Consider the following 18,922-nt stretch of genomic DNA (forward strand, 5'->3'; position numbering starts at 1 on the left):
AATACGTTGGTACTTAGTGTTTCTGTTTCCCTTTTTTTTTTTTTTTTAAGATTTTATTTATTTATTTGACAGAGATAAATCACAAGTAGGCAGAGAGGCAGGCAGAGAGAGAGAGAGAGGAAGAAGCAGGCTCCCCACTGAGCAGAGAGCCCGATGTGGGGCTCGATCCCAGGACCCTGAGATCATGACCTGAGCCGAAGGCAGCGGCTTAACCCACTGAGCCACCCAGGTGCCCCTGTTTCCCTTTATGTTTTATTTCTTTTTTTATATTTTACTTTGTCCTTTCATATTTTGTTTTACTATTTGTCTCTTTATTGTGCTCTAGAAACAACTTCTTGGTTGTTTCAGTTCCCCTAATTTTTCTTTATGGGCTTTCATTTCATCCAGTTTTTTTTTTTTTTTTAGGGGTGTGTGGGTGGCTCAGGTAGTTAAGCAGCTGCCTTTGGCTCAGGTCATGGTCCCAGGATCATGGGATTGAGCCCCACGTCAGTCTCCCTGCTCAGTGTACAGCCTGCTTCTCCCTCTCCCTCTGCTGCTCCCCCTGTTTGTGCTCTCTCTCTCTCAGATAAATAAATAAAATCTTTTTAAAATTTTTGTTTGAATTGTTATTCTGTGCTTTTTCTAAGATTAGTATATAATTAGTTTCTTGTTTTCCTCTCCTTCAGTCATACTCAGATAAAGGAGATTCTTAGCAAGGGCTATGATATGGGCTTCTGGTGGGACTCAGAACCGCCTGAAACTTTTTACAAAATTGTGTTCATTTTTCTGGACAGAGGGTCCATTACTTCCATCAGATTGTTATCAGAATCTATGACCTAAAATGCTAAAAACTAAAAACCACTGCTAAGAGTTCAGTATATAGTGTTTTAATTTTCACTGTTTAAAAATAGTACCATTCTATAATATTGAGATTTTTCATCAGCTCCAGTTGTTTTATTTAGACCATAATTTAAACATTCTAAATTTTACTTTTATTTTCCTTATTAATTTGTTTTTTTTTTAATATTTTATTTATTTATTTGATAGAGACACAGTGAGAGAGGGAACACAAGCAGGGGGAGTGGGAGAGGGAGAAGCAGGCTTTCTGCCAAGCCAGCAGCCTGATTCCGTGCTCAATCCCAGGACCCTGGGATCATGACCTGAGCCAAAGGCAGATGCTTAATGACTGAGCCACCCCAGTGCCCCTGTTCATTTGTTTTTATTAACTTGTGCCTCCAAATTGAAACTGTGTAATCTCTACTTTTTTGTGTGTGTATTCTTTTTGACAGCTTTTTTAATTGCTAATCAACATTTTTTAAAGGATTATATTCTCTACTTCTCATTTTATTCCTGCCAGCTACCATTTAGTTCTGGAATCATAGAAGACTAATTTTAGAAGGAAACACAGATACTCTCCAACCCAACCTCCTTCTTTTACAAATGAGGATGTTAGAGAGAGTAAATGAATTCCTCCAAGCCACATGGTGAATTTGTGGCAAGACTGACCAAAGAAGCTGGGTTCTTAGTACATTTCTCATTTCCACTGGTCTTTGTGTTTTGTAGTAAAGTGATGCTGATTTCCTTACAATTCTGTTTCTTTCCATTATTTCTCCTTGCATTTTTAACAGTTTTAGCTTTATTGACTTTCTTGCTGTGTTGTTTGGGTCATAGAGATTGAATATAGTTTGGGTTTTTTTTTTTTTTTTTAAGATTTTATTTATTTATTTGTCAGAGAGAGAGCGAGCGAGAGCGAGCATAGGCAGACAGAGTGGAAGGCAGAGTCAGAGGGAGAAGCAGGCTCCCTCCGGAGCAAGGAGCCCGATGTGGGACTCGATCCCAGGACGCTGGGATCATGACCTGAGCCGAAGGCAGCTGCTTAACCAACTGAGCCACCCAGGCGTCCCTAGTTTGGGATTTTTAATCATTCTGCAATGACTATTTATTCCCTTTGCCTTGGACTCTTTGATATAATGTGTAGGTTCTTTTTATAGCTCTTATCCATTGTTTTAATTTTACTTATTAAATATAACTGGAAGTTAAATAAAAGTCTGAAAGATGGAGAATTACTTTAAGTACATTTTTACTATGGATATTAAAGAGAGAGATAATTAAAACCTTTGTAATAAAAATAGCGATAGGAAGATCTTTGGGAAAATGGACCTGACAACCACCTGATACCCAGTAATTAATAAATTTCCCTTTCTTGTGGGATGTAGTTGGATTCCACATTTTGACAGCTCTGCTTTTCTTAGGTAACTAACACAGATATGCCTCTTCCCAGAAGATAAACTATGTATGACAATAAATGAAGAAAACATATATTTATGAAATCCTAGTCAAAAGTCTCTCTTCGTATAGAAATTGTGTTTGCTTGATTTGTTTAGAGAGAGTGTTGCTTGTCCTTGGTGTGTGTGGAGGTGAAGTTGAGGTTTGTAAGGTTATGATTGGCCCTCACTTTTGCCCCAGGAAAGGTAGCTCCTCCCTTTGAACAGTAACCAAGTGGAGCTCACCCCTGAAACCTACACCTCCAGCACAAAACTGGAAACAGAGCAAGACCTGAATGTTAGCTGGCCCTGAGTTTCTTAAGAGCAGTCTTTTTGGCCAGTCTCTCCCTGTGTCCTGAGGTAGCCATCCTAAGACAAGAAAAAGAAAAGAAAAGCTTGACCTAGAGAGAAGGTAATACTGATTGTGATAGATCCCAGAATATTAACTTTAGTCTCATTTATTTGAAAGAAAAGGAATTCTGCCTTTTAAAAAAGGCGGAGGGAGAAAACTTTGCTTTCTCTGTCGTCTGTTTTTCTGCAGTCTTTAACCTTACTTTTATTGTAGTAACTGCATTTCACAGCAACAGTCCTTTTCCTGCCAGTGTTCTCAGACCACATTGCTGACATGGTTAACTCAGATGACCCTCTCCTTCTACGAACTTTTGAAATTTTTGTTTTTGTTCATTTTTGAACACTGAAAGAAGTTAACGGTTTATTATAATTTATCATACTTAACAATCTAGAAGTTCGCAGCCACCAGCAATCCCAGCCCAGTTTCAAATGCAGTTGGGAATTTGGACATTTCCGAGGAGCTATTAGTATAGTGAATCTTGTAGGTAAAATACACATGTACTTTTTTTTTAAGAGAAGTGGGTGGTAAGGGCAGAGGGAGAGGGAGAATCCTAAGCAGGTTCCATGCCCAGTGCAGAGCCCCATGTGGGGCAGTCTTACGACACCGAGATCATGACCTGAGCCAAAATCAAATCAGATGCCTAACCTACTGAGCCCCCCAGGAGCCCCCACGCATATCTTTGATGGCACACATGAAATTGACAGTAGTCTCATTCTCAGCAGACTGACTCAGGCCACGCAACGTGGGTTTTATTGTTCCGGATGTTAGCACATGTTCTCTTGCCACATGAAGACATGAATTTGGACATTCATGGCATCAGGGCCTTCATAGCCATCATAGGTGTTCTCTTCTCCACCCCTTACATCCTTAAGAAGTTCTGCTTCACTGGCACAAGAACTTTTGTAGTTTCCTGGCAAAGCAAGAACACAGAGTCTGCAAGCCACTGCTTGTGTCTACCTAAATTTGTGTTTTTAAAATCATTGTTGCTATTTGAACATTTCTCTTTTTTTGAAGATTTATTTTAGAGGGAATGAGTGTGCACATGTGTGCAAGCTGGGGAAAGGGCAGAGGGAGAGAAACAGACTCCCTACTGAGCACAGAGCCCCATCAATGTGAACATTTCTTAACAGCCAGTTTGGGAAATAGCCATGTACTTTTACCATGTTAAAACTCTGGGCACCTGTGTGACGCAGTCAGCCGAGCATCCGACTCTTGGTTTGGGCTCAGGTCATGATCTCAGGATTGTGAAATCGAACCCCCCATCAGGCTCCACACTCAGTGTGGAATCTGCTTGAAATTCTCTCTCCCTCTGTTCCCCACCGCCACTCACTCTCCTACTCTCTCTCTCTCTCTCTCTCTCTGTCAAATAAATAAATCTTAAGAAAAACAAAAAAAGAAGATGCTTCTCTTCTTGTCACCAGTGAATGAGAGTTGCTTGGATCTTTTTAATTTTTCCTTTTAGGGGCGCCTTACTGGCTTAGTCAATGAAGCATGCAACTCTTGATCTCAGGGTTATAAGTTTGAGCCCCATGTTGGGTGATTACTTAAATTAGAGATTACTTAAAAATTTTTTTTCCTTTTAGTTTAATGTCATTAGACGACTACTTAGTATCATAACATGCTTGTTAAATAAAGATCCTTGTAAACTATTTTTGTTATTCAAGATACTGTTCAGATAGGGCCTCTTTAATCATTTATTTTTTGCCATTGGTTTCTTTTAATTTACAAAGATTTGAAGAAGTCTCTTTTACTGGGTATATGTTTTGTATTCCAGCTCTGGATTCTTCTCATCCTCTCATTCCTTCTTTTCACTGGCTTGTTCTTTCTTTGCATGGATATGGTCTTGCAGTTTACTTTGTTCCATTCAGTAAACTTTTTCACATTTTTGAATCAGTGTTTTGCTTAATACAGTGGCTTAAGAATGATTTCCCTCCGCAAGTGAGAGAAAATTGTTGATCATTTTCCAAATTACACCTGCAATTCCTGTGGGGAGCCTAATTCAGAAGTTTTCTGGGCCCATTGCTTAGTTGCTCTTCTTTGGTATTGTGAAACTTTTTTCTTTTTAATATTTTATTTATTTATTTGACACAGAGAGAGAGAAATCACAAGTAGGCAGAGAGGCAGGCAGAGAGACAGGGGGAAGCAGGCTCCCCGCTGAGCAGAGAGCCCGATGCAAGGCTCGATCCCAGGACCCTGAGATCATGACCTGAGCTGAAGACAGAGGCTTAACCCACTGAGCTACCCAGGCGCCCCTATTGTGAAACTTTTCACTGGTCTCTGTGTTCAGTTTATTTTCCTCCTTTAATTTTATATCACTAATCTTTGCTGTTAGTGAACAATTTTTTGTGTGTCAGTTTTAATGTTTTAATGTAGTAGGCACAAAGGCGACACTTCCTTGCTTCTCAGCACTCACCCAACTTCTTAAGAAGTGTTCCCACTGAAGAATATTGAGTAGAAAATTGTGAACATAATAAAAAGAAAAGAAAATTGTTTGCTTGCTGCCATGCTTTGGGATATGTCTCTGGCTAGAGGTTGCTGCCCTCTGGGAATAACCACAATGTTGTGTTGCTTAAAAATAGGGAAGAGTGCCCCAGGTTTCAGGCTGACTGCATGCTAACTATGAATCCATAATGTGTCACTACAGTTATGAAGTATTTAATCAACCGTTTGTACTATTGAGATGACTAAGTACACATGTCATCGTGCTGTGGAGTAATGTTGGAAATCTCTTAAGAGTACCATGGCTGGTTTTGATGCAAAAATGAATGAGACATGGAAAATTCATAGAGGGATAAGATAAAAGCTGTAAAAACTTAGAAGGAACGTGGGGGAAAGTTCTGTAATGATGCCGTGGACCATTTTGTTCTGCTTAGTGTCTTAAGGATGAAGGTCTGTGTGCCTCTGCCTCTGTATCAGTTGCAAAGGTTGAAATGCTGAGACGTGGCAGTGTGACTTCACTCTTTCTCATTTATACTGCAAAGGGTTTCCACGCTGGATGGACCTTGGAGAGAGCATATTTCAACAAAAGACCAATCCTTTTAACTGGATATAAAACTGGGGGGTGCCAGGGCTTCTGGTAGGCTCAGTCAGAGGAGCATAGGACTCTTGTGCGACTTTTGATCTCGGAGTTGTGAGCTCAAGCCCCACATTGGGACAAAATAGGTAGGTGACTTTGGACACGTGGAGGCTGTGGTCTTAACATATTCTCCATGAAAAAAATCAGGGCTCTTTGGGGGAAATGGCTGATTCTAAGTCTGGGGCAATATCTTTTCATTCAAGAGAGCAAGGGAGCTCGCAAAGACTATGAAGGTTAGATGTAAAAGGACTTTGGAGATGCCCACTGGCCAAACATGAAATAATTGGATAATCAATGAGGATGATAACTATTGGACTAAGATGTACCTAATATGTTTAACCTGTGAGCTTATAATACTGGGAAAAAATTGACCATCATTGCGGGTTATTAGAAAATCAAGTCATTGATTTGAAAATTAATAAATAAAGGAAAGAATCTAACATTTATCCTGTCTTTCCTGTGTGAACTGTACCATACGAGGTAGCAAAATAGTAGATCAGAGGAGGTGTCTCTTGATAGAAATACTCCAGGTAATGCATAAAGAAGTGACAACAGGATTAAAATACATCATTTGAGGAGGTTAATTCCCAGAATGGTAAAATGAGGATACCAGGATATATGTCCAGTGAAATGATATTGGGCAAGTTGATAAACTGTTGAGACTGGGTGATAGATATGTAGGAGTTCATTATAACCCTTCTGTCTTCTTTTTTTATGATTATTTTGGTAACAACTTTATTAAGATATAATTCACATCATCAGTGTGAATTATACAGTGTTTATTAATTAGCTGTTTTACTTAAAATATATTAACAAGGAAGAAGAGGCAGAAATCATTCCTTCTGGAGAACAGGGAACAAAATTTATATCATAATCATCTTCATCAAGCTGGACAAATGGAAATTTCTCAATTGAATACAATTCCATTTCTTCCAAATTGTTTTTACTACTATTTAAAGTAAAATAGGGATGCCTGGCTGGCTTAGAGGAGTATGACTTTGGATCTTGAACCCCACATTGGATGTAGAGATTACTAAAATAAAGAAACTTTTAAAAATCAAGTAAAACAACTGTTAAGCAGATAATTTTAATAATCAGTGAGTGGAATATGATTTCTGTAAAACTTCGTAGTTCCATGAATATCATCTAGTGTAGTCGACTCTTCCTCTTAAGGTACATGGCATATGATAAAAGTATCTGGTCAGGATGGAATGGGAAAGGGGTTGTAACTGTCAGCCTGAAGGAGAATTTTTGCCTGTGCATGGATTCCAGCTCTCCTGTCTTCCTTCGGCCTCAGGAACCTTCAGGGGACTGAGGCTGTTTGTTACCATGAGCAGTATCCAGCGATACCCCACTTGTCCCACCAGGGGTATGAAGGTGCTCGGGGAAGGTCCTCTTTCTGCTCATCTCTTCTTGGGGTTTTCCGTGTGCTTTCATCGTTCGCTCCCACCTCACCCCCACCCAGCTTCCATTTATTCTTCAAGCCCAAGCCCCGTCCTGTTTTTCTCCAAATCCTTTACAAATAATCTCTTGTCTGATATCTTTTGTGCTTATTTTAGCATTGAGGGAAACCAGGTCATTTTGCTATTTAACTGAGCCTTCAAGTGAGTTAAAGGTTATATGGTTCAAATACCACCACTTGTGAAAAAATGTCAGAGCAATTTATTGACCAAAAAAACCCCTAACTGAGCACAGTCGGAATAGTGCTCCACGTCCCACCGTCCCCCCAAGAATATGATGATTAATCCAAAGTACATAACTCCACTGATAAGTTCTTTTCCTCACGTTTAGGATCATGGCTGCTGTTCCCCAGAATAATCTACAGGAGCAACTGGAACGCCATTCAGCCAGAAAACTTAGTAACAAATTAAGCCCTTCAAAACCGAAACCTTCGTAAGTATTTTGGCTCCCAAACAGGCACTGACCCACAGTATCATACAAATGAAATACCTTCCCTTTCAACCCTGTGCAGATGAGGAAATGAAGTTGAGGGGTCAGTGATCTTCCCACTTTGCAAATTACCAGTAGCGCATGCATTAGGAGCTCTAGGTAATAAATGTTCAGTACCTTCGCCTGGTTCCTGGCACATGATGCTTGCTCAGTAAATATCTGTAGGATGAATGAATATTGAATCTTCTTATAAATTTGGGAAAATGGGTATTTTAATATTTTAATATAATTTTATAGCCATTTCAGAAAGTTTATAAGGACACTGTAGCTCTCCAGTTGTGTTCTCTCCTCTGAGCTAGACTCCAAACTCCTTATGACATTTAATAATAATTTCTAGAACTTCACCAACTGTTCTGGGAGCTGGACTTTAAAGTTACCATTGAACTTCATGTCACCAAGGCCAGCAGACATCCAGAACGCTTGCCCCTTTTACTTGTCCTTCAGATTCCAATGTAGCCTGTCAGTCGTCACCTCTCTTCCCCATAGACCATGCGTCAGAGAGACAAGAAGTCACTACACTTGCGTCTCTTCTCTTTTTCTTTTATGCTGTCCCCTCCCGCTGGAGGCGCTACTCATTAAGGACGACCTGCCTATGAAATAGGCCTGGACACTCTCAAAACTGAATAATTAGCTTCTAAATTGGAAAGATCAGAGCAGACAAAGTATAATTGAAGTTACCATATAAATTTCAAAACCAGAGAGGGAGATAGATTTTTTGCTCATTTGTGATACAGTGAAGGAGTTGCTGTGTAAATCAGTAACAGATTTTAGAGTTTTCTATAATTGGTGGGTTTGTTAAAACTAACCAGTCTAATTCAGTTTTTCAATTGTGTTTTTCAATTATGTTTCAGAGGTTTCACTTTTAAAAAGAAAGTAACATTGGCCAACAATGTATCTGTCACTGGTGTCTCAGTAGCGAAAACACCTGCCTTAAATGATAAAGATGTTAATGTCGCTGAGGCCTTTTCCTTCAGTGGACCACCGCCCCTCCCCGCAAGTCAGCAGACAAGTCCCAGTGACTTCAGAAATGCTCCAGCAGGACAGCAAACCAGGAGAGCTGTTTCAAAACCATTATTGCCAGATGTGTTGCAAGTTCCACAGGGAGTTTTATGTAACACCCAGAACACACCGATTGTAAAAAAATCCAGTAATGCTACTTTCAAGAAATTAGAATTTAGTTCTTCATCAGATTCTTTTGTTACCATCAACGATTGGGATGATATGGACGACTTTGATACTTCTGGAAATTCAAAAGCATTTGTCACGCCATGCAGAAATCACTTTGTGAGAGTAAGCACTGCTCAGAAATCAAAAAAGTCTAAGAGAAATGTTTTGAAAGCACAGCTTCCCAAAGAGAATACAGTAAAGGCTGATTTGACTCTATCCTCCTCTGAAAGCAAGCAAGCATGTTTGACTAAGAAACAGAATGACGACTCAGAATGGTTCAATAATGATGTGATTTACATTGATGAGGACCCCGGTCCTGAAGACCTTATACCTGGCAGTGCTCAGGAGAGTCAGCCTTCAAAAACTCATTTGGGAGTAGAAAGAGGTAAAAATGATGTTTTATCCCCTTTCAGTATGTTGACTGTTTTAATTTATTCAGAGCTAGGCACTGGGAACAATAGCAAATAGATCCAGCCTTTGTCCTTGGGCTCTATGGAGGGACCTGCTGCGCAGTCTGTTGGCTACTTCTTGAGGCGGGACCCATGGATGAAATGAAAGATTTTATTCTGCTGACATAAACACCAAGGATAGCTCTATAAGGTCCATGGAGGTTAAATGGTTTCTTAATGCCCCGTGGGCTAGCTCGTGGCAGAACTGGGACGTGACACTAAGGCTTTCCTTTTAATTCCCTTATGGCGTGCTCCCACTGACTGTGGATGTATGACGTGATCTGGCTATGCCAATAAGCTATTCCCGATGACATTCACATCATTCTCTGTTCAGGTCTCCTAGGTTTTAGATTAGCCATGTGTGGAAGCACCCACCCTGTGAAGTGGTGGTAAATGTGAGGCTGACACTTCTGAATGCCTGAATGCCGGGGCTCCTAGGTGCCTCAGTGGGTTGAAGCCTCTGCCTTCGGCTCAGGTCATGGTCCCAGGGTCCTGGGATCGAGCCCCACATCGGGCTCTCTGCGCAGCGGGGAGCCTGCTTCCCTTCCTCTCTCTCTGCCTACCTGTGATCTCTGTCTGCCAAATAAATAAAATCTTTTTTTAAAAAATTTTTAATAAATAAATAAAATTTAAAAACAAACACCTGAATGCCATCAGGTTTCTATGGGGTGAGAGGCGATGGAGTCTGATCAAATGCGAGGCTGTTTATGAAGAGAAAATGGGGTCAGAGGTAAACTGACGAGCAACCACTGGGCATTATAATCCTACACAGTCAAGAGAGAGACACTGAACGTGGCGACTTCAGTAACTAGGGTGCCTTTGTGGTAAAGTTAACAGTGTTTGTACGATTATCAGACTCATTTATTATACTTCCCTCTTACTGAAATATGAGTGAAAAATAGGAAATCAGAGGTGCTAATACTGAGTTTGGGTTTCCTAATTGAACTGGAGACCATCACGCAAATCCGTAAGCAGATCGTCAGCCTCATTCCCGCATCCATTAGACTTAGTCCAGATGACTCAGTCATTACTGATGAGGAAACTCCCACATGTCCGTGCAGAAGGAGGGCGCATGGGCAGTGCTGGCACCACCCTGGGGGTCCTGCCCTATGCTCTCTGTCTCAGGAGCGATGAAAGTAACCTGTGTCTGTTCACGGTTTTACTTTAGATAGTAGTGAAAAGAAGAACTTGGAAGAAATAGAATTCCTTTCGGTCAAGAGGTCTCCATGTATTGAGCTTGACGAGGATGATTACGATACAGACTTTATTCCACCTTCTCCAGAAGAAGAAATGATCTCTGCCTCTTCTTCCTCTTTAAAATGTTCCAGGTAAAGTAGCAAGTTACTCAGTGAACATTATTGTTTATTTCTGGGATATCTGAAGTAATTCTGTTTAGCTAGGTAGGGTCATTTCTGTATAGATGCATTCCATGCTTCTGCAAAGTTTATATCTGCATGAAAGCATAAAAAAATCCTTATTTACACATTTTATTTAATTGGTGGTATTCTATAGCTATAAAGTCACACTATGATTAATTACATGGGACCTCCAGTTTTATTTAGTTGATTTTGACGTGTGGAATATATTCCTAAAAATACTATATTTTCAAACTCCTAGTCTTGAAATGACACAAAACTAGCTCCTTATTTGGGAAGTGACTTAGTAAATATGTCCTGTTCTTTCCTTTCCTTTCCTTTTCTCTTTACCGTGCAGGATAGAATTGGCCATTTTATTTGCCATTCACTGAACTTCAGTAAATCAGTGACATAATTGTGGCTAATTGGCAGTATTGTGGGAGAAAGAGGTGGTACACATAACCCATCAATAGCTTAAAATACCAGTAGTCAGTCTTACCTCCATCTTTGACCCAGTCCAGATCAGTCGAGTGGCAGAGTATTTACTGTATTGGTAACCAGTGTTTTGATGAGAAACATGCCCCTCTAAGATCCCACCTTAATTAAGGAAGGTAGGCAGGAAAGAGATGTTTGCCTGTGCAGCCTCCTTTCTCTGGGGTTGTGTTTTAACGGGTAGGTTAGGCTGTTTAAAGAGGAGGGAAAGGTCAGAGCATGATCACTATTGATGACAAAACTAATAAACTGTAGGAGCTGTCCTCTCCTCCCTTCCCAAAGAAATTAGGACAGAATTACTGAAAGAGCAAGAACTGAGCAGGAGTTCATATAGATTGAATAGGGAGGAGAGGGGATTGCCTGGGATGATACAGTTGATGGCACATGGACTAGGATCCAGTGTAGGGCTATTTCCTAGACCATACTGATTTCTACTGAACATCTGGGGGTTTTTTCCTGTTTATTAAAAAAGTGTATGTTGCACCAATGACCTTCCAGACAGCTTCCCAGGATGCTTATAGTCTTGCAGTTCCAAAAAACTGGATGTTCTGTTTCATGTTAGGTTTGTTTTTTTTTTTTAAAGATTTTATTTACTTATTTGACAGAGAGAGATCACAAGTAGGCAGAGAGGCAGGCAGAGAGAGAGAGAGGGAAGCAGGCTCCCTGCTGAGCAGAGAGCCCGATGCGGGACTCGATCCCAGGACCCTGAGATCATGACCTGAGCCGAAGATCATGACCAGCAGCTCAACCCACCGAGCCACCCAGGCGCCCTCATGTTAGGTTTTGATACTGTCTGCATATGTGTGTGATTTTTGCATCACTATAGTCAACATGTATCTATAATTTCTGGTTCTGCTTTTCTCTTAACATTTTGAAACATTTTTCCATATTGCTAGGTAATCTTTATTTTTATTCTTTTTAATAGCTGTGTAATTTATTGAGTTGTCATACCGTGGTTAACTTTACCTAGATTTTTAGCAGTTGGAAAATGCTTATTTCCAAGGTTATTCCCAAGGTAGATTCCCTCTATATATTTTCCATTGCAATCTCAAATACATATTTGTATATATTTTAAAACTGAAATAGAATTTTCACAAATGATACTCTTACTGCATGCAGCACACACATAAATTTTCTTTTGTATTTGATACTGTTTTAAAACACTGTTGTGACTTCTGGATTAATTTCAGAGGTGCAGTCATCAGATAATATATAACAGAAAAGAGAGAGGTGTTTGTGTATCTCCTGTGTGCCCGAACCTCTTGAGCCAGCCCTCAAAGTCCTCTATCTTCAGGCCCCACATTACCTCTTCATTTCTACCTCCAGTTATGCCCCGATGATAACCCGAAGCTCCCATGAGGCAGATGAGACAAACCAACAATCTGAAAAATGTTGCTAAAAATATAAGGCCTTTTCATTAATTATATTATCAGTTTTTAAGCCTATATAAAGTATAGTTATTTATCACTGCTCAATTAAGTTAGAAGATTGCATTCCAAAATCCTGCTTTAGGCAAGTACAGTTGATATCAAGTAAAGAGAATTATCCTGTGTCTCTCATGGTGTTACTTTTCCCATACCTATCATTCAAAGCTTCCTCAAATCTCCCTCCTTGGCAAAACCTTCTCAGGTTCCAGAAAGTGTTATCTTTGTTTGGATTTCCGTGGTATTCTCTCTTAACACTAATTTTAGTGCTCATTTATTTTGTACCTTCTAGTCAGGCTGACTATGTGTATATGTGTTAATAATTTTTGTATAAAATGATAAATTGTCAGAAGAGATTGGACAGTGGTTTTCCAAACTGAGAGGAGAGCAAGGCGGAACCCCTCAAGAAGATCAAGTAGACCACACTGGGCTCCTGTGAGGAACGTAAGTCATGCCCCATGACACCATACAGGGTTACCGAAAGGACATAATTGGAGGTAAAATTGAAAAGGTCTCTTGGGGCCAGAGGATGGGAGTCCTTGAAGGCCAGCCAAAGAGGTTCTAGAATAGAGGAGATAAAAAACCATGTTTTTCTTTTCTGTTAGGTATTGTCTGACCAGTTGTGGAAAAACATGAGAGGAAAAATTACACACTTGGTCTAAGTCTGTACTGAGGTTGGTTTTATGTTTTTCAATTTGCAGTATGTTAAAGGACCTTGACACCTCTGACACAAAAGGTGGTCCTAGCACATCCGAGGACTTCCCAACACCTGAGGGGACGACGACGCAGCCACCTGATCAAGAGACCAGCACAGACTGTGATGGTACAAAAAGTATTTTGACGTAGCACATATTTTAACCACATAACCTTGGAAAACAAAGTACAGTTGTATTTTTAACTGTGGCTGTCTAGCGTGAGATGGCAACCTTACAGTTACTCAGTTCTAACACCGAACCACCCCTGGGCGCTGATTAGCCAGCATTTGCTCGAACAACTTAGAGATTCGTGTTCCTGCAAGATAATCCATTCTCTATGGTGAAAACACAACTTGTTAGAAATTTTTCTCAACGTTGAGCCAGAATTTGCCTTCCTGGAACTTTAATCCTTGTGAGATAAATCTAAAACTCCTAGAAGCTCCCCCCCCCCACCCCCCGCTCCTTTTCCTTTAAGGGCTAAATATTGTTAGATCTTTTAACTCTTCTTTATAGATACTGGTTTCTAGACCTTCATCTTCCTGACTTCCCTCATTTGTACTCTGGGTTTATGACCTGACGTCCGTGCAAAGTTTAGTACTTTCTGTTTGATTTGTTTCTAATTCATTTTTAAACTTTCTATTCAATATCAATAAAAATAATGCAGCTGCCCTACAAGACTTTGGAAAGCGACAGCCTCCTTTTCCTCTCCTGATTTCTACTTCTTGGGGGCTCTGTCAGTCGCGAGGTCTGTGTCCTTCTATCCTGGAAAGTTTTCTGGTCTTATTTCTTTGTCTTTTCTTTTTCTGTCTGTTTTCTCTTTCACTCTTCCTGAAACTTCTGTTATTTGGATATTAGGCTTTCATGAGTTATCTTTTCTATTTTCCTTCTCTTGCTTCTCTGCTTTCTGGGAGATTTACCAGATTTTATCTTTAACTCATCTGTGGGGTTTTTCCTTTTAATCAGCCATCTTCCAAGAGTTCTTTCTTCATTCCTTGAATATTTCTGTAACACGTTCTGGTCTTTTTTGATGGGTTCTGTACTTGCGGGGTGTGTGTGTGTGTGTGCGTGCACGCGCACGTGCTCATGTGCAGTGGTATTTGTGTGCGCGTGTGTGTGTGTGTATAGTGGGCATGTCACACGTGTGTAGTGTGTGTGCATGCATGGGGTGTGTGCACAGGCACGCATGTTGGGTGTGTGCACAGCCTATAGCCTCGCAATTTCATTTTCTTTCTTTTTTTTTTTTTTTTTTTTTTTTTTTAAAGATTTTATTTATTTATTCGACAGAGAGAGATCACAAGTAGGCAGAGAGGCAGGCAGAGAGAGAGAGGAGGAAGCAGGCTCCCTGCTGAGCAGAGAGCCTGATGCGGGACTCGATCCCAGGACCCTGAGATCATGACCTGAGCCGAAGGCAGCGGCTTAACCCACTGAGCCATCCAGGCGCCCCGCAATTTCATTTTCTTTATTTTGGTGTCTAAGTTTATTGTTAGAGATATCCCTGAGACACCTGATGTCCTAGGTGCTCTTCTAGATCTTTTATGCTACTAACTTCATCCTCTCAGCGGCCCTTTAAGGTAGTGTCTCTTCTCCCCATTTTACAAATAAGAAAACCGAGGCACAGAAGTGTTAACTAGGACTACATGGGCTCACAGAACTAGACAACAGAGCAAGGCTTGACACCCAGTGATGTGCAGGCTCCCGGGTTTACACCTGTGGCCGCACGCTCTGCTGCCTGTGCGGCCTAGTCTCACTGAGGCAGTGGTGGGAACAAGGACAGCATGTCATCAAAGGTTTCCCTCTCAGCCGACATCGTGTTGTCACAAACACGTGCCGTGAGACCGTGCTTCTCTTGCACGGGTGCAGGGTCTGAGGTGGCGAGGGGAACCACGGGGAGGAGCGGTAATGACAACACACAGACTCCAGAGTGATACGGTCTCAAGGTATGAACCTATCCCCTCCTGCTCCTGGCCGGGAGACTGTGGAAAATCAGTGAAGCTTCTCTGAACCTCAGTTTCTTCTACGAAATGAAAAGAGTAACATCTACCTTGTTGGGTGTCAGGATTCACGGTGAAGGGCCCAGTGTACTGTTGGCCTTCGATAAATGGTAGCTATTGTTATCTGCCAGTCTCCTAATCCCTTCAAAGAAGGAAATACATTAAGATTACTGATTTATTTATATGAACTCTTGCTAACTCTATAATTGTTTCCTCTCCTTCTTAGAGCTCACAAAGCAGACATTTGATAACATGTTCTAGAATTTTGTCTTGAATTAACATCCAAAGCACGAGCCTGTAGCTTTTGGCAGTCTGTTTAGCATTTTTTTTGAAAATTAGAACAATGTTTGCCTGTTTTGCTCTTCCATCAACTGTCCTGTTCACTGGATGCCTCGCATATCAGCGGGATCTTCTTTGCAGGTTTCCTTTGTATTCTGAGGTGTAATCTGTCTAGACAAGAAGACTTGAGCTCCTTTTCAATACCTGTATCTCTCTCTGAGCCTGTCTTGGCTTTCATTTTGGTTCAGACCATTGTTCGTTCTCCTCTTTCCAATCTGATACCCGTTCTCTGTGTAGAGAAAACAGGCAAAACAGGGATTCAGCAATTCCACTTCGCCATCTTTGACCTTGCGTCCTGATCCATGCCGGTCACCAGGAAAAGTCCATGTTTCCCAACTCATTCTGACATAGACACTTGTCCCCCTGACCCCCCCATCTGGCCATGCTCCCTCTCCCTCCTGCCCTTTGGACCTTACATTGGGCTGCCCTCTTCCAGCGATTTTCTGGTAGCCTCATTCTCTTCCCTGACCATTTTCTTCTGTTAGCTCTTGGATCGTCTCCTGGGAACGGTTTCCTCGGCAGCCCGCCTCAACCATTTATTTCTTCCACATCCCTTAGGCCCTCGGGGGGGAGTAGGCATCTTCTTGGCTTCCCATTGCTACCCATGACCCTTTCTTTTCTTCCTTCATTTAAAGTATTATCTCCTTTGACATTCTTTTTCTTAGTTCTGTAATGTAAATTTTAAAAATGTGGAGTGGTCTGGCCGGATTCTGATGTGCAAACATCATCTTCAGGCATTTTTTTCTCTCACACCTGTCTTCTCCCCTCTCCCCCACCCCCTGTTCCCATCTCAGTCCCCTGCTCGTTTCTTTTTCTGTTTTTCCCCTTTCCCTTGTGTGGGGCTTATTTTCAAGCTTTGCTTCCCGGGGTGGTGGCAGGGGCAGCCACCAGCAGCCTATCCAGCTTATTGAAAAGAGAAATCGTTTTTTCTGATCAAAAAACTCCCAGACCTAATTCTCTTTGAGCTGCCTTATATCAGATGCCCACTGAGTTTGGGGGCTTAAAAAGAGAAAAGAGAAAGAGAAAGTCTTAGTGCTGTGTTGTTCCTTTGAAGGAAGTGTGGGTGCTGGGCAGCCCGGGATTGCAGGTGGGGTGGGGCTCTTGCCTGGCTGGCCCTGTACATCCCATGTATGGGCGTGGTGATATTTACCCCTGCAGTTAGTGAAAAACAAGAGTAAACTGATAAACCTTTGCGTCTTACAATGACATTGGTTACCCTAAGAGAAATAATTGAAAACTAACATGAAATGAGATGATGATAACACAGTTTTGGGCCCTCATGATAAAGAGTACAGATAACACAATTTCATATTATTTCACAGACAGATAATAGGGCAATATATGGTAGTTTATAATCTTGTTGTTAAACTACTATATGTGCATGACTGTCATAATTTTAAATCCTTGCTCAAGGGAAAATATTAACAAAATAACACTTTATAGCTAGACAGACAAGTGTGCAGCAGCAGCTTATTCATGTGATGGACCAGATCTGTAAATTAGTCGATACTATTCCTGACCACGAACTGAAAGCTCTGGATTGTGGGAATGAACTGCATCAGCAGCGGGACATAAGGTATCTCACTTTTTCTTCTTCTGGTATATATCTAATTACATTTCAACCAACCTAAGTCAGAACATACGGGGCAGAATTTCCAAGCATTCTGGCCAGGAAATTGAATAGGCTAATTGTCATTGTTCTATTTTAAATTTATTTACCTTTTCGGGGCACCTGGGTGGCTCAGTGGGTTAAAGCCTCTGCCTTCGGCTCAGGTCATGATCCCGGGATCCTGGGATCGAGCCCCACATCGGGCTTTCTGCTCAGCAGGGAGCCTGCTTCCTCCTCTCTCTCTCTCTCTCTCTCTCTCTGCCTGCCTCTCTGCCTACTTGTGATCTCTGTCTGTCAAATAAATAAATAAATAAATAATCCTTTTTTTTTTTTTTTTTTTAACCTTAAAAAAGATAAATTTATTTACCTTTTCAAACTGCCCCATTATCATTTGTATTCACATTTTCAAGACTGAGGAAAAGAGGATCTGTTTCGCCACTAAAGACAGACTTGTGTGGCCTCACATTTCATGTGGTATTCTGTTTCCTCTTCAGAAGGAAGCTCCTAGCTGAAGCTGACTTTAATACAAGTGATGCCAGTATTCTTGCTTCCTGGTGGAGATGCAGGCCTGCTTCACATGGGAACCCTGTGGAGGATATGGCTTCTGTTTCTGCTCCCTGCGCTTTTCCAAAGGGCGACTCCTGTCCTACAGGGAATTCTGTTAAGGAGTTAAATTTTCCACACCTTCCCTCGAATCCCAGTTCCGCTACGGAGTGTTTAGTGGCTGCTACCCCAGGAAAGACAGGATTCACAGCCACCACGAAGAATCCCTCTGAAAGACCGTTATTCAACCCCCATTTACAGAAGTCCTTTGTAAGTAGCAACTGGGCTGACACACCAAGGGTAGAAAAAAGAAACGAGAGCTCTTACTTCCCGGGACGTGTTCTCACAAGCACGGCTGTGAAAGATCAGAATAAACGCGCTGCTCCAGTAATTGACTTAGAAAGAGAATTCCAGGCTGCCTGTGATATTGACAGTTTTGACATAGATGGCTTTGATGATGATGACGATGATGACTGGGAAAATATTATGCATAGTTTAGCGGCCAGCAAATCTTCCACGGCTGCCTGTCAACCTATTAAGGAAGGTTGGCCCGTTAAGCCAGTACCAGAAAGAAGTTCTTCAACCAAGACAAACTGTCTTCCAATGGCATCTGCTGCTCAAAATAAAAACTCAGAGTCAATTCAGAAGAACACTGGTAAGTTTAAAGTAAATGCTTATATTTTGTATGGAAGCATAACTGTCAGAATCGGAGTTGTGTAAGAGAATCGATAGCACATCATCCTTGCCTGAAAAGTACATTGTTTCTATGCAAATTCCTGCTGATGACACAAGTTACAGATCACAATTTCAAAAGCATTTGCTCCTTTGTCTCCGTAGCAGCTGTTTTATAAAATGACTAATTATGACCTATTGTAGTAAAGCGCTAAAGTCATTACAAATGTGCTTTGCCTTTAAATTAATGTTTTTTAGTCCCTAGAACAATGAAGCTCATGAGGACCAAGTTTTTAATGATTTGGGGGATGAGTAAAATCCAGGCTAAATTTATATATTAAAACTGTAATTGTGTGTATTTTTAGAACTCTGAATTAATGAGAACTGATCAATTTATAAAGTAGAGAATCTGTTTTCTGTCTTAAAATATTAAAATTCAGGACAGTCTAGGAAAGACATGAAGTCAGAAATTTCTTAAGACAAATTATTTCTTCGACACTGGGTTGCCTCAGGCGGTTAAGCATCTGCCTTCAATGCAAGTCATGATCCCGTGTTCCTGAGATTG

At 41.0% G+C, this 18,922-nt stretch overlaps 1 protein-coding gene across 2 annotated transcripts in view; it reads left to right on the plus strand.

Annotated features, from left to right (window-relative positions):
- The window catches only part of BLM (BLM RecQ like helicase), a 91,049-nt gene that overhangs the window by 19,790 nt on the left and 52,337 nt on the right, over positions 1-18,922 (plus strand). For both annotated transcript variants that reach the window (XM_059371532.1, XM_059371531.1), the window contains exons 2-7: positions 7,463-7,564; positions 8,473-9,173; positions 10,406-10,565; positions 13,210-13,331; positions 16,977-17,109; positions 17,637-18,340. In XM_059371532.1, the coding sequence (XP_059227515.1) occupies positions 7,467-7,564; positions 8,473-9,173; positions 10,406-10,565; positions 13,210-13,331; positions 16,977-17,109; positions 17,637-18,340 (1,918 nt within the window). In that variant the 5' untranslated portion in view covers positions 7,463-7,466. The remainder of the gene's footprint in view (positions 1-7,462; positions 7,565-8,472; positions 9,174-10,405; positions 10,566-13,209; positions 13,332-16,976; positions 17,110-17,636; positions 18,341-18,922) is intronic.

The sequence above is a fragment of the Mustela nigripes genome, chromosome 13 (genome assembly GCF_022355385.1).
Source record: "Mustela nigripes isolate SB6536 chromosome 13, MUSNIG.SB6536, whole genome shotgun sequence".
Classification (NCBI taxonomy): Eukaryota; Metazoa; Chordata; class Mammalia; order Carnivora; family Mustelidae; genus Mustela; species Mustela nigripes.